This window comes from Homalodisca vitripennis, chromosome 2 (assembly GCF_021130785.1).
Source record: "Homalodisca vitripennis isolate AUS2020 chromosome 2, UT_GWSS_2.1, whole genome shotgun sequence".
Taxonomy (NCBI): domain Eukaryota; kingdom Metazoa; phylum Arthropoda; class Insecta; order Hemiptera; family Cicadellidae; genus Homalodisca; species Homalodisca vitripennis.
This window is the reverse complement of record NC_060208.1, coordinates 94131219-94147526: the sequence shown is the minus strand read 5'-3', so window position 1 is coordinate 94147526 and position 16308 is coordinate 94131219. Positions and strand designations below refer to the sequence as shown.

The following is a 16308-nucleotide window of genomic DNA, read 5'->3' as shown; positions in this document are numbered from 1 at the left end:
GTTAGATATTAGAATATTGTAAAATTAATTCACACCATTTGGCGTTTTGTAATCAATGCGGATTCAATTCAGGAACATATTCTTTGTATGTAACTTTTTAACTTGGTGCTATATTAAGTTAGCTTGAATTTTCTTTAGCAAACTTTATTAATTAATAAACTTGATTCTGTATTCAATATACACCCACCAGATGAATCATATATTTCCTAATGGACAGGCATCATAAGAAGTTCAAGTTACTGTATAACAATTGTAATTTCCACTTACTATTTCTAATAAACTTAAAATATTTTCTTATCTTCATAAACTTTGTATATTACAATAAGTACAAGATGAAACAAATGTATATCAATATCCTTCTGTATGAGCAAACTACATTATCTAACTCTATTACTATGTACATATCACTTACAATTAATTTTAACGAATACTTCATACTGCATTACTTCAAGTATTTTATTTGTATTTTTTAACTAGAATTTTAAACTCGTAATACTGTAAAACCTAGTCATATAACAGCTTATATTAAATGTAATTTTAATATTATACGGCAGTTTTCTCAAGTAAAACATTAACAATGCATTTTATATCCAGACATAAGACTTGAGATTGACATAAAATGTATCAGGATTACTATCAGATAAGTAGCATAAGTACTCCAGTAGATGAGAGTTTTATTCCTATTAATAATATATGTTTGTAAATTCTAGGAGTTTCTAAGTAGAGTTAAAAACTATTTTGTACAAATCTTACACTAAAGTTTGATTAGGTCTTTCAACAAAATGTAATATACAAGACTTTAAATTTTTATTCCTCACAGCACTGGGGAAGTAAATCCCGTAATCCAATAACGTCTCAACTGTTAGTAAATAAATCCCTTTCACAATTACGCAACACATTTTTACTAAACTAGAATTTCTTGCGTTTTAAATTCAATTCAAATTGTTAGTAGATCAAGGACGAAAAAACGATAAAATCTATGGAATAGAACAGACTAAATTTATAAAGAATAGAAAAACTGCATGTAATCGTTTATGAACTGTACTTTCATCATATTAAACGAGGTAAAAGGCATAAATAAAAATTATTACTCGTAATAAAGTAATAAAATGTTACGTATTTTTGTAAACATTCTCATTTAAATTTCAATATGTTATATTACTCTTAATAAAATATAAAAACAACCCAAATATATTTCCATAAAGCCGTCTAAGCAAAACAATTTCATTCTTGCGGAACGTTACGAAAATATGGATGAAAGAGGATGCTTTCTAGAAGTGGAACTTTTGTAAAATAATTATTTTTAAATTGCAAATAAGATGAATAAATGCTATTAAATGATATAGGTTAGGTCAATAACAAAATAAGATCTAACAAAAAATAGATCTTATGGTATTTTTTTAGTAACATTGAAACTTGGGAAATATATTTTGTACATTGAGACCGACTTTTTTGTACATTTACGGTTTTGGTGTGTGGAGGTAAAGGCAGTTAAAAACGGTGATTCCGTAGGAAATTGTTTGTCTGTACTAGTATGCACACTACTTGACTTCAAATAAATTTAAGTAGACATATTCAGAAAATTACAAGCTTTAGTGTTTAAATAATACAATTAATTCCTTAGCTGACTTCAAAACTTGCATTTTTATGTTGCTTGCAATGTGAATAATCATTCAGAATATTATTCTTTCTATTATATCTTCTTCCAAATACACTTTTTTCAAAGAGCCCATTTTCACTTTTCACTTCAAATGTCTAAAAGTCAAAAGCGCATTTGTGCAAAACATTTTACGGTTTTGGTTTGTATAAATGTATCATAAAGGAAAAACTGTATTTCAAATGCTTAGTTCAAAACCCAAATATTTTGAACGCCCTAATATATGTTTACATTTTCATTAAAACATCAATAACAGATGACATACCTTTTTATCGCCTTTCATACTTCCTTAAAGTTTTATTCTAATATAAAGTAATTGGCAGTGATAAAGCTTATAATTATAGCACTTAAAATTGTTTCTTTTCCTTTCTATTATCTATCGCTCTTTTTGCCCAGAGTACTCAAGGACCCTTGGTGTTGCCCCCGGGTCGTGCAGCATATCCTTGCGCATAACTAACTCCTTGGTAGTTACAGAACTCACAGAATCCTGGAGGTCCTTGATTACCGGGAGGACCCCTTTGCCCAGGAAGACCTAAAGGTCACACAAATATTTTAAACAAGCCTGGATAAGATTTAATGGTTTTAAACACAGGAGAATACTATAACTCTGGAAAACTGTTAAGAATAAACTATGCAAAAAGTAGTATCTATTATGTAATATGAAATGTAACAATAGGTAGGCTATTAAGACAAATATGATTACTATTTTGCTACATACATTCCCTAGTTTTCGTTAAACAGTTCTCCTTAGTTTTTATTATTCACAGAATTTCTTTTCTATTATATTAGACAACTTCAGAAAGAAAGGCAAAGGATGTATACAACATATTATGTATAATTTAGAACCTTATTTGCGCTTAAAATATATTTTTGGGCGCTTTATTTATTAAACAAAAAGGGTTTCACACATTTTCATTTTTGCTAAAAAAAAAAACTAGTACAGCAACTTACTGATTATTCTGTAAACCAAAAATGGTCATAAAAAAATGTGTGTGAAAATTTTTTTTAAAGCACTCATCTTAAAAAAGTATTAAATATTAATTTTAATTGTAATACTCTCCACTTACTTATAAATACGCGTATTATGTGCGTATTTTACTATACTAATAATTTGAAATATTCAAAGTAGGCTAATATTATTAAAACAAAAAACGACGGTAACAAAACTATATCTTGTCCAGTTCCATTGAAAAAATATTGCATTTTTTAAATGTGTTTATCAGTATGAAAGTATGTGATAGGATATACTTAAAACACTTATTTAAAACTCTTTTTCAAAAGACTCTCTTTATTGAGCGGTTACAGTACCGCTCAAAATACAAATAAAAATATCAAATTAAAATTCATAGTTGTATTAATAAACCTTTACATGCTGTAAGCTTTTGGATAATAATTTTGAATATGGTCATGAATATTTTTCCTCCGCTGTGTTTCACTACTCTTAGCAGTAACCACCCCAAAGTCTGTTACTAGTTTTGACTTGCAATGTCGTTCTGGATGGTGTGACAAAATATTTTAATCAGCCTTTAGTTCTCAATGAATAATACATCATTAATTTATTAAGTTCGGCTATTAGTGTTCTATTTATCAACCTGTTGATAGTGTATTTTAGTTTATAGATGTATTTACGGTTCAATTTTTTTATTACAATTTTCTTTTTTATAATCCTGCTCACCAGTTCGGCCTGGTTCTCCTCTGTCTCCAGCTCGCCCTTGTGTTCCTACACCAGGTGGTCCAGGTGGTCCTGCAACAGTCCCTTTTATTATATTTTTCCCTTTTTGGTATACTTTCATTTGCTTTGTCATAAAAATACTAAACTACCCAAAAAAATACAGAACTGGAAGAACAGGTGCAACATCAAAGTAAATAAAAGTCGTTTGACAGGTATTTGGTCTTCCGATCATATATGTTAGTTTGCTTATTTAAACGCATATGTGACAGATACGGCCAAATACAAAATAATTGAATCGGAAATAGTAAGCGCTCTGTGGTGTAATGGTAGCACATTCACCCGGCAAGTGAGAGATCCGGGTTCGACTCCCGGCGGAGCAAGTACTTTTTGCGATTCAATGTTTATTGGAATTAAATAAGGCTATTGCCATTTATACAGTTTTATATATATATATATATATATATATATATATACATATATATATATTAATCTTCAATAAGAATTCTTCAATTATTGTAATAAACATTTTCTATATTTCGGCTTAAGCCGTCTTCAGGAAATTACAAAAATTACAAAAATTATATAAATAGGGCTATAAGAACAGAATAAACATAAAACATCAACACAGAAAATGAAAAATAAGAATGAATTATGTACAATGGTGAACATATGATTTAATTTTATAAATTCACTTTGTTGACTAAGTCACCTTAAATTTAATCCACTTGGAAATTTTGATTTAGTGACGAGTTGATGGGCTTGTTCCATGGTTCTCAGACTGTGTGTACTTAAATTTTGTGATATTTTTCTAATTGGTTTTACTGAAAATGTTTCTTCAAAATTTAAATTATGTATTAAGCCATGTGCCACTACAGGTTGCTCTGTTTTTTTATGTTTATATGCATACCTGTGCCCAGTCATCCTTGTTCTAAGAGAATTTATCGTTGAACCAATATAATCTTTAGGGCATAACTTGCACTGAATTTGGTAAACAATATTTTTTGATTCACATGTTAAGTCTTCAAATATACTGTATGATTTTTGTGTAGAACTACTTGTAAATGTTTTTGAAGTAGAGCACATGTTGCAAACTAAACACCTGGGTTTATTGCAAGGATGTGACCCAACTGTCATGTTTTCTTGGTCTTTGTGCTTAGGTAATTTTGGATGTGCTTAGGTAAATGTTTATTTCGTCTAAATTTTATATATATATATATATATATATATATATATATATATATATATATATATATGTATATATATATATATATGTATATATATTATATATATATATATATATATATATATATATAAAGTTATTGTAATCTCGATTGATTAATAATTTAATTTAATTTAATTCATCCCAATTTTAATTTTTAATTGGATTATTCCTTCTGAATTGGAATTATTTTGAAATGTTTCTTTTATTATTTTCAATACTTTTAGTAAAATTTAAATCATTAATGAATTATTAGTAAACACATACCGAATTCCAGAAGATGCGTTTAGTGTGGAGTGTAACATAAAATAGATATATTTTGTGAGGTATATGTGTTACCTCCTTACATTACCGTCGGTTTCATTTTGAATTAATTCTGCCTATGTGAAATAAGTTATTACTTGCCAGTTTGACCTAGGGGGAGTCTTTATTTTTTTTAATGCAGCTCATTCCAGACTTTCCTTTGATTGTGCTAGCTTTATTGTAAATAATTATTTATATACAGTTTAACAGTTTTATAGCGTATTTTAGCAAAAAACCTAGTCCACTCTAGTCAGAAGATTTGAAACGTGAACATTTGGGAAACTTACCAACAGGTCCTCTAGGTCCGATGGGTCCCTCCCTTCCAATCCCCTCAGGCCCTCTTTCTCCTCTGTCACCTCTCTCCCCCTTTGCTCCTTCGGATCCTGAGGGTCCTGGTGGACCTGGCATACCTGTGAATCCCCTCTCTCCTGGTAATCCTGGTAGACCTGGATCTCCTGGCATTGAAAATAATATTCAGAACCTTTTCAATGCACTTACAAATGTATTTGTAAGTTAACGTTTTATTTTTAAAATTATCGAACGATATTCCATTTAAATAATTATTACAGTTCAAGAAATGCCTGTTGACACTATTGTTGAGATATTTTTCACTTCATGCAATTAAAAAATAGCTTTTTAGTAAAAATTTATAATGATTATATTTTATTGAGGTGCTTCAATAGTTATTTTAATTAATTCAGAATCAAATTACAAGAAGATCTGTTAAATGTTATTCATTCAGTAGTAGCTCATTTAAATTAAAATTTAAGAATAATCCATTTTAATTGTTAAAGTAGAATGTTCAGAATGCAGAAAGCGCTTAAAAGTAAAATTCCTTAACAACGAGACTAAGCCTTTGCCGTAACTTATGAAATTTCCGATCGTTTCTTAAAGGACTTCACCGCTTTCAAAGAGATTGCAACGGAGATCGATATTTCTAGTGATATCAAAGAGTTTCCTTCCTAATCTTTGGAACTCGATTCTTATTGTTTTGTTTTATTTCATATTGTTTTGTTTTAGGATATTAAACCAATTATGTAATCTAAATTAAAAATAAACATAAATCTGAATTAAGATTTGATTTTTTTTTTTTTTCAACATTAAATCATTCTTGTATCAATTTATAATTCAATTGTCAGCAACACGCACATCGGGAAGGATGCCTAAAACGTTGTATAGTTTGTGTTATAACATAAATCGTTTGCGTTTCACAGTAAAGAGTTATATTCATTTCGTTTTTACATGCGTAGTACCAACTTTATATCATACTTAATTAGTTTAGTAAAATTAAAAATTCGTCGAAAAATATTATACCTCATTAGAAGAGGATCAGCTTTAAAGGAAATGTTGTAAGAACATTCATTATTTATTAAAGCATATAATGGTAGTGCATGTTACTAAATTATTGTAGGGTCCTAACTGGAGAATGTTTTGAAGGCATGATCCAAAACAACTTTTTTGTAATTTTCCTTAAATAAATCCTTCTAAATTACAGTAATTCTCTCAGCACAGCGGGTGCGGTACCTGGTATGCCTCGAACGCCTCTGGGGCCGGGAGAGCCTGGCCGCCCTACCCCGGGGGCACCAGGAGGTCCTACCAGACCTGAGAGTAGTTCGGACATTCTATCTGCAAGACCAGACGTTACGTATAGTAGGTGGAAGCCTAGTGAGACACACGGCCTAGAGGCGAGAAACCAGGCAATGTGAACGGTATTGGCAGAGATGTGCTAGTCTGTGTGAAATATATGTCGTGGCACGTCATTCTGGTTACATATCTGGTGATTATTATGAAAAACTTATCGGCTTGCCTAAATATAGTCCATGCGCGTCATTAGGTGTCCACCTACTGTAAGCACAGATTAGGTACAAACAGTTTGTTAGTACATTCATCTCAGATACTTGCTTCAACTAGACCATGCTCAGGAGAAGAAATCCATTAAACTTTTAGGTTAATTAGTTATATAACTTTTATTATTTGTCAAAAAGAACTGCTTTAGTAATTATCCCCACATTTTCAGTATTTCCATGTGGAATAACTCAGTGGCGATTATGGTCTATCTCATTTCTTTGTTTCAAGACGTTTATTATTTGTCAATATGGACTGCTTCAATGTCTAGTTTTAGATTCTCTGTTATTTGTCGACGTTAGTTGAAGCAAGTGATCATGTGAGGATTTCAATGCAATTGTGAAGTGATGTGTGAGATCACACCTGGGGGGCCTTGAGGGCCCGGGGAGCCAGGTGGGCCCGGCTTGCTGCGGCCAGGAGGTCCTGGTGGTCCCTCCATTGTCTGGCTTAGTTCACTTAGTTGCTCTAGAACACCATAACCACAATTTAAATACAAATAAAAGTTATATTTTGGTTGGAACTACTTCATTGCACTTACAAGTCAAGTCTTTCATCCAAAATTAAATAAAGAAAGTGTAGGCCTGTATGAAAGTAAATATAAAACCAAACATTACTGTATGGAATTAAATATGTTACACATTACATTAAACTAGTTATAATTATGGTTTATTCCACATTTGCTATATTTTAAACGTACATTATTAGAAATTTAATAGTTTTGTTCTTATTGGTCTTTGTAGTAAACAAAACATTTTTGACCATGTATTTAGATTATTAAATAAATGTGTGTACATATTGAAAGATACAAACATTATTTTTGTTTCAAATTTGTCAACATAAACTAAAATACCTTATGAAATACCTTTGATAGGTGATGTTTGATTTCCCATATCAAACTGCTTGTTAGCATTTTAGGGGAAGATAAAATCAATTACTCAATACTCACTTGTAAAGAAACTGATGTTAGAATTGAAGAAATGAACCCGCATCTAACTGTACTGATGTGTTGTGTTTCTAACTAGCCCAAAACTGTAAAATTATAATTTACGAATTCAAATTTACAAAATCAAAAATTAAATTAAAACATTTCCAAAGATACTGTACATTAATTTTTCATTGCTTCGGCCTTTATTTACATATTTCATATTAAATTAATAAAAATACTTATATTGCTTATGCAAAACAGTTACACAAACAGATTACAGTATTAGTGATTTGAAAGTTGTACTAGCATTTAATCTTTATCGAATTTTACGATGGAGTTTACATTTTGAACTCTTTTGTGTTCCCAAATTTTATATATTAATCATTTGGTCGTTATAAAAATACTCAGTACATATGGACTCTGAATTCTGATCAAGTATAATCTTCTGTGTGGATTAAGCATTTATTTTAGCCCATCGTAATTTAATGAACACTATGAACATGAGACATTATACCATTTTTATAATCGTTATGTGGTTATTTAGTATGTTAAACTTATACTTTAACTATATCTCATTTTACTGTATTATATAAGTAAAAAATGTTTTTATACTTCGTGCCTCTATTCTGTATGTTTCAAATTTGTCTGAAACATCATATGTGCCATCCTTACAAGTAGCTACTCATAAAACTGAATTATATCTCATACCTCTAAGCACAGACGCACAAATGTCCCTTATTTCTGCCTCGGAGTAGGTACGGCCCTAAAACATAATGTTACCTATTTTTTTAAACAATCAAACAAAATATAAATACTAAGATAGCAGTTTGCACAAATGAAAGCTTCGTTTCGTTTTATATATATATATATAAACAAAAGTTGGATGAGTTTTAAAACTAATCAAAGTTTAATTTGTTCAAAATTGTATCTTAAAGATTTCAGAAAATATAAAAATGTATAGTTCTTTATTAAATTGTTAAGAAATTTCATGCAACTCTTTATTTGTTTTTTTTATACTTCTTAACTTTTTTGAATTATACAATAACATTGACTCGTAAAACATTAATATATTTACAATTATAATTTCGGATTAATAATTACATCAAGTCCACCTTATTACACAGGTGCAGCTTTATATACATATAACTATGACGATTATTGTCTTGCAAGGTTTCAAGAATACATAATTTCTAAGTATTTGAATGTTAAACGTTACGAGTATACTAATACGCCAGTAATACTAATTTTAATATTTTTGTCACACAGTTAAACGTCTAAATCAACTGTGTAAACAGTTCTATTTGACATTTTGAGATAACAGCCACATGTGACATTTAATTTTCTTCCGATTAAGCCGAAACTGTTATCTTTCTTTTAAACTGGGGAAATACTTTATCTTGCATTTGTAAATTATCAACTCAGAATAAACCTTTGATTAAGTTTCAAAATTTACTTAGAAAGAAATGAATAAACTATATTTTCAATAAACCTAGGATTTTTCAGGGAATGTTTTGTCCGTATTGTCTATTTAATACGTATCTATTAATCATTCATTATTTATTAAAGGAACAGTTCTGAAGGGACATCAATAAAGTCGCTGATGATATGCCCAAACAATTAAATGGGTGCAATCGATTTCCGGTTAGGATATTTTGGGTTAAAATTGTCTCAAACCCTATAAGATAAATATGCAAATTCTTATCATTCCACGGGTATATGTAGGCATTTATAAAGGGTATCTTTTAATTCAGTAAAAGAGAAGAATACTAGTTTTACTATACATACGAGATAGCAGGAGATAATTACACGGTTTTTATTTTTTTACATTACATTTTGAAGTAACATTTTACTAAAAACGAGGGGTTTCCTCGAGTTATTTTCATTATAAATATTTAATTTTTACAAATATGTACCGCCTAAATCTATAGTTCATGTACATACTACAAAAATTAATATTTTATTTTTAGCCGTTTTTATTTGAATGCAATTTTAAAATGTCCACATGCCTTTAATCCTTATGAAAAAAAACTCTTCTATTTTTTTGTATCTAAGGACTAATTTAAAATATTTTCTAAAGCAAAAACAAATTTCACCACCTTAACTGAGTGGTTTGGTGGCATAGTATAAGTAATCTGAAGTTTAGTGCAGGATGTTCAAAACTTTCTGTTCCAAAACACTTTATATCAGTGCCCTCCTACTACAGAATATATAATATCAAGATTATTCACATTACATATAAATACGAATATTTACATTATCCTATACTCTTATTGTATCTCCTAAAATATGTTTGTACTTATATCCATTAAATCATATCAATATAAATACTATATTCCATGTGATAGCGAGTATTTTAATGAGCTTAAATATACCGGAACGCCTTGTTGGCCATTGAGTCCTGGTTGTCCTCTTTGGCCCTGAGGTCCTGGTATTCCTGGAGGACCTTCCTTGCCAGGAACGCCTGGCAGTCCTGCTGGTCCTTCGGGACCTCTCTCTCCTCCTGCTCCTCGTTCTCCTGGCTGAAAAAAACATTCGTCCATTACGTTCTTATTTTACATTTATAACATTTTTTTTTAACTTGTTAAAGCTGTTCATAAAATAGTCTACATATTCTACATACTAAAATACAGCTTATTTTTTGGTCATCAAGTACTTAAAATGTAAGAGATACTTCCCATACTGTATACAAAATACAATCTAAACTTAATATCCCCATATTAAAAGACAAAGCCTTCACTCATTCGCCAACTTATCACAAATTCTCCAACTTACAGGTATCTCAGAAAGTTGAAATTCCGTACACCTATACCTCATTACTTAAGTATAAAACTAAAGCATTAAAAAAAATCAAACATCCATAGAGGAGGAAAAGAGGTTACAACTCCTAGAAGAACTATATTTTGTTTTTCAACTTCTCGATGTCCTAGAAAGATGAAATTTGACACACGTGTGTTGTCCTCTCAAAAGACTACCAGCATCGAAAACATACCTCTGAGCGGTAATAAATTACAATGGCCGGAAGTAGTCACTCTTGACCGAAATTAACTGTTGAGACGTATATAAGTATGTTTTTTATTGGTACAAGTCAAATGATTATGCAACGAAAATATATATTGTAGACCATAAATATATTACAATCACCGGAAAATGCTTTTCGAGCGATGAAAAATGTTCAGACCTATGTATATATATTTACTTCGACAGAGCAGCGATGCAAACTATGGCACCGAAAATACCTATAACAGGAAGTAGATTACAATGGCCGGAAATAGATGCTTTTGACCAAAGAAGACTTTTTAGACTTGTGTATATGAACATTTCCTTCAACTGAGAAACAACGCAAACGCTTCTGCAACATTAGAAATTACAAGTGCCGAAATTAGATCCTTTTTTACTAAAGCTCTCAGACTAAGTATGTGTATATTTTTATCGGGGTGACTAAGCAAACATTACTATGGAGCCTTAGATTGGAATTTGGTAGTTATAAATGGAAGTAGATTCATTTTTCCTAAAAAAGGCTTTTCGGATTTATACATCTATATATTTTTTTGAACAGGGCAGCAATGCAAATAGTAATTACTAAGACCGGGGGAACATTTTAAAAAGCCGAATATTTTAGTTTTTGGTTAAAGTAACCTTCTAATATGGATATGTCTATATTTTTATCGTGGAACCGAGACCAGATCTACTGCAGTCTCTGTACAAATTAGTTACATAGTTATTATTTAAACAAAATATGCCTATGACGCAATAAACCTGATAATTACCTTTGGCCATTTTAACAATAATTACTGAAATAACATATTCCTTAAACATGTCAAATTTCGATTTAAAATTATCTTAGTTATCCATGATATTACATCATAAGTGCTTTCAGTAAGATTACAGCGGACTTAGTATTCCTCCACTCTGGGCTAAAGTAGTTCAAATGCTACTGAAATTGAAAGTTGCAGTTTTTGTCTTATTTAATAACAGCAAATACATTGTGACAAGTGTTCTTACATTGTATCATATTCTTGTTAGTAAATATTCATAGTTCAGACACACGCTACTTTCACACAAGAAATTACCACAAATGTCTTGGACAATATTATTGTTTTATTTGTCTGATGCTAAATCCAAATGACATGAACTTTGACAACAAATGTTAGACAATATATACGGAAAAAATGTGAGAACTCTTGAAACTTGAACTATGAAATCAATTACTGATTTCACTAATTACAGTCAAAAGCTTTTAGTTTCCCCAAACGATATGGTATTGTTAAGTACTCACCACACCAGGTGGACCGGAAGGTCCGCGGGGGCCAGTTGCCCCGGGCATACCCCCACCTCCTTCGCTCACTGTATAGCTGTTAATGGAGTCCCCGGGGGGTCCCGGTGGTCCAGGAGAGCCCGCAGAGCCAGGTCGACCCTCAGGACCAGGAGCCCCAATGTTCCCTGGTGCCCCAGGCAGCCCAGGTGAACCCTTTTTAGAACAAAACCAATAAATAACGAGAACGACCATGTACAGCTATAGTGCCAACATAAACAACACTGTACAAAAATGTTTTTGCACTGAACTGAAAGTTACATGTAAATGTAAATAAAGTGTATGTGAAATAATTTTTATTTTTGGTTTGTGCCAGTGCTTGGTTCAAACATTACTTCGACTCTATTATAAACACGATACAAAACTGTAAAATTTAAACAAACATTTCTATCATTTTATTGATTATGATGAATACCGTTAAACTCTGGTTCAGTGACTTGGAGGTGATTTAATGATATAATGTGTTAATCTATACTCTTGTAGTGATTTCAATCTCGGAAACCCCTCTATATAACTCATCAAAATGTCTCTCATGTGTGGCCAAATATTAGTTATTTATCATAGTTCTTAGACTAACTATAACGGTGGCACAAGAAGTCTTCCGGTTTACACCGCGTTAAAACAATGCTTACACAATTACATTCTTCAAATATTTCGTCTTCACTATGAAGAACCATATTCAAAAAAACAAATGAATCAAAAAAGAAAGATTTTTTTAATATCTTTGTAATTTTTCATAAACCAAAGAGCTCCCCTTGTTGAGGTTGGTCACTGCTTGGCTTTTTACAAGTAACTATCTTGAAGAACATCGCTTTAGCTAGTAGTTAAACACTTTCTCTGCCTTGCCTCAGCCAACATGCAGAATGTTTTAATAAAACAAAACACTTTAGCTTGTTATAAAAATATTTATATTATATTTTTCATAAGATAAAACACTTAACTTAATTGCAGTCAATGTTGATGTTCTTACCATTACTCCCGGAAGACCCCTAGGTCCCATAGGCCCCTGCTCTCCTGGCTCTCCTGTATCCCCTTTCACTCCTTCGGGACCTTGGGGTCCTTCTGGACCTGGTTTTCCTGGAGTACCCTAAAATGTTTAAATTATGAATAGCAGTCAGCAAACACTAATAATACTGAAAAATAAAACGTTCATATTCTTTCTAAATTTAAACATCTATTATTCTTTCTATTAAAACCTAGTGGTCTTGAAATCGTAGAAAAATTTCTTTATTTGAAAAAATGTTTATATATAGGCAAGGGTCTGCAATGAGAACACCTTTTACACAGCTTCTATAAAGCTCAGTCGCATCCAGTACATCCAGTATGTGCAGACAATAGCAACGTTATTTTCATTCATTGTTGTATCTGGTTCGAATGTCTACAAATTTAACATTTTCATTTTTTTTGAACAGGTATGGATAAATTTATATGTTATGCAATATATAATTTACAAAATGCTCATCTAACAATTTTTTTTGTAATGTCTAATTTGGATAAAAAAGGCTTATATGTTTTATTTTTCCTAGTTTATCTACCAGTCGCCATTTATTACTTTTATTTCATATTTTCCTCCATTTAAATTGTACATTATTTGAAAATGTTTACTTCGTTCATTTATTTTAAACTGATGGTCTTTAAAACTACGCTTGTAGTTTTATATATCTATCACTAAAATATAGATGAATATATTACACATTCAAATATGAAACTATTTACAATTTTGCACCTAATATATTTACACCAACAAACATAAATTTATATAATTATTAACGGATATATTAGCGATTTACACATAATGCTAGAGTATCATAATAGACTGTTTGGATTGAATGCTGGTCTGAATGCAGTTGCGTCGCCACATTTAACTCCAACGTGACCATGTGTAACAGCATGCAACAATGAGTTCACTAAGCAGACGAGCAGCTAATCTTGTTACTCCAATATCCATGTCCGTCAGATTGCTTGTATGATTAGGGTACCATTTTTGTCATATCAGTGTTGTTTGATATTATTGTCCATTTATTATTCTTTATAAGATTTTACAAGTTATAGTATTCAATTGTTTGAAACAAAACTTGAAAAAAGGACATCAAAAACAAATTAACAAAGTTACAGCAATGCATCCGGTACTATTTTGTTCATTGGTTAAAACAGTCTAACTATACAAATTTTTAAACAATAGTAGTTAAAATAGTATAATAAAACAAATGTGTTTGTACACGTTTTTACCAACATTTCACATCGAATTTGAATGTATACTGTCATAACAATATTATTGAAATATGCTGTGTATTATCATATTACGTTTGCACAATAAACAAAACCTGAAATTGTATTAACAAAGTCAAATCTGCAAGGATAAAAGAACAAAGCACAAGTAATATTCATAACACTCTGGAGTACTTCATGGACGTGGATGTGATTATAATCTATCCTTTTCTTAATTAAAAGGTAATCGTGAATATTATAACGTCGAATTAAAAATTTAGCAATTGGGTTTCAATACATGTCAAGTTTACTATTTAAACAACAAGGCTTATACTGTTTTCTCTCCGCCTCTAAACACGACCGTAATCCTTCTACCAGAATTACTAGAGTCAAGTATCTGGAGTAATATCTCTATAATTATAATACAAAACATTATTTCTTTTTTTTTATAAATAAATAAATTTCGTATTTATAATAAACCGCTGTTTTACAATATTTTTACAATAAATACCATATAGTTATCCGTATCGAGGTTTTCATCATCCTTGAAGGTGGAGATCCAAGTGTACAACGTTGTTGATGAAATGTCTCTCTATACAATACCAAACACCAACTTAATTACATTATTTAAGTTAACATCGCTACTTACTTGAATTCCTGTTGGTCCTCTAGGTCCAGGTTCCCCTTTCTCACCTGGTGAGCCCTGAAACATGTTTCATATGGTATATTATTTGAGTATTACTATTTACTAGTAGGTATAGTACGAATTTTGCTCTCGAGAGGGTCTAAAACTAAAGAAAGGATTTCTTAAAAAAACTAAATAATATTCTTTTAACACTTACCACCCTCCCCTCGAGCCCTGCAGGGCCCTCGCTTCCCGGAATTCCAGGAGGGCCTGGGACTCCCGAGGTGCCAGGTTCCCCTCTCTCTCCCCGGGGGCCTGGGGGCCCGTCCGCTCCTGGCTGTCCCGGAGAACCTGGGGGTCCGGGGTCTCCTGCTGCTGACGCTGATCCTGGAAGTCCCGGACTACCATCCAACCCCGGTTCTCCCCTTGGACCCTGCTCTCCGATCAGGCCTGGGGGCCCTGCTGGTCCCTGCAGAACAAATCTTTAGAACGGGTAAGAAAGAGATTTACAAAACCAAATACAAGCAAAAGTATTACGTTCATTCATAACCTCGAAACATTTTATCTACCTACATTTTATTAAAAAGAACCATCTAAATACGACTAGTTCTTATACTATAGCGAGAACAAAGGTTTTTTTGACAACTTACCGAACAATGTTACTCAAATGGGGACTATAGGTACCGTTGTTATTGTAGGCCATGCACTGCTTTTAATTTTTGAAGAGAGATAGCACCGATGTTTACACAGACGTCTTCGTAACAACCTTCATGCATTATTGATAGTATCTGAAGATTAAATCTTAAATAAATTTGGTTTTAATATATCTTTTGTATATTATGAACTTAGTGAGGGAAAACTATGTCCAGGTTTTCTAAAACTCCAATTAAAAATATGAAACATTGTGTGTACCTCGTTCTAACACATTTTCGTTCATCCATCCGAATTCCAACTAGTATACAGGATTATTATACAAGGACACTAATTTGTTATAGATAATTGTATTAAAATTACACAAAATTGTATCCACATTACAAAGGCATTATTAAGTTTATTTACAAGCCCATACTACATAATATGTAATGCCAGTTCAAAAAACCAAAATGATTTTAATTATTCAACAATATATTTTATTTAGCAGAATGTAAAAAAATTACATAAATAAGTATAATTACTCTCCAAAACAAATAACTTTTCAAAAATTATAAAAAACTTGCAACATTTATTATTTTGTAGTTACCATATAATATTTTACATACTGTATTTAGCTATGGTGGGGATGGTTGATTCAGTGTGAATGTTGCATTTAGCTCCATTCCACCTTCCCCTTACTGTGGACCAGATTCTTGGAGTCGAGGTTGTGACATTGTTGCATTTTAGACGGCACACTAAGTGGAAGGCGAAATGGGCCTAAACTCAACATTCACAGTATAATATTCCTGTGTATACTTTTCAATGTCGTACAAAGTAATGTGCTTTAATCAACGCATTATGGAGAGTAGACATAGCAATGAGTACGATAATATACCATATAGACTGAAG

At 31.4% G+C, this 16308-nt stretch overlaps 1 protein-coding gene across 2 annotated transcripts in view; it reads right to left on the bottom strand.

Annotated features, from left to right (window-relative positions):
* Window positions 1–236: 236 nt before the first annotated feature.
* Window positions 237–16308, bottom strand: part of LOC124354367 (collagen alpha-1(IX) chain-like) — an 86928-nt gene continuing 70856 nt past the window's right edge. The window contains exons 14-23 of one of the 2 annotated variants that reach the window (XM_046804768.1): window positions 14984–15235; window positions 14791–14844; window positions 12904–13020; window positions 11898–12089; window positions 9994–10140; window positions 8330–8384; window positions 7060–7161; window positions 5139–5306; window positions 3333–3401; window positions 237–2189 (exon numbers count right to left, since the gene is read on the bottom strand). In XM_046804768.1, coding sequence (XP_046660724.1) covers window positions 2059–2189; window positions 3333–3401; window positions 5139–5306; window positions 7060–7161; window positions 8330–8384; window positions 9994–10140; window positions 11898–12089; window positions 12904–13020; window positions 14791–14844; window positions 14984–15235 — 1287 coding nt within the window. In that variant the 3' untranslated portion in view covers window positions 237–2058. Of the gene's footprint in view, window positions 2190–3332; window positions 3402–5138; window positions 5307–6375; window positions 6478–7059; window positions 7162–8329; window positions 8385–9993; window positions 10141–11897; window positions 12090–12903; window positions 13021–14790; window positions 14845–14983; window positions 15236–16308 lie in introns of both variants that reach the window. The other variant, XM_046804769.1, reaches the window with a different exon arrangement.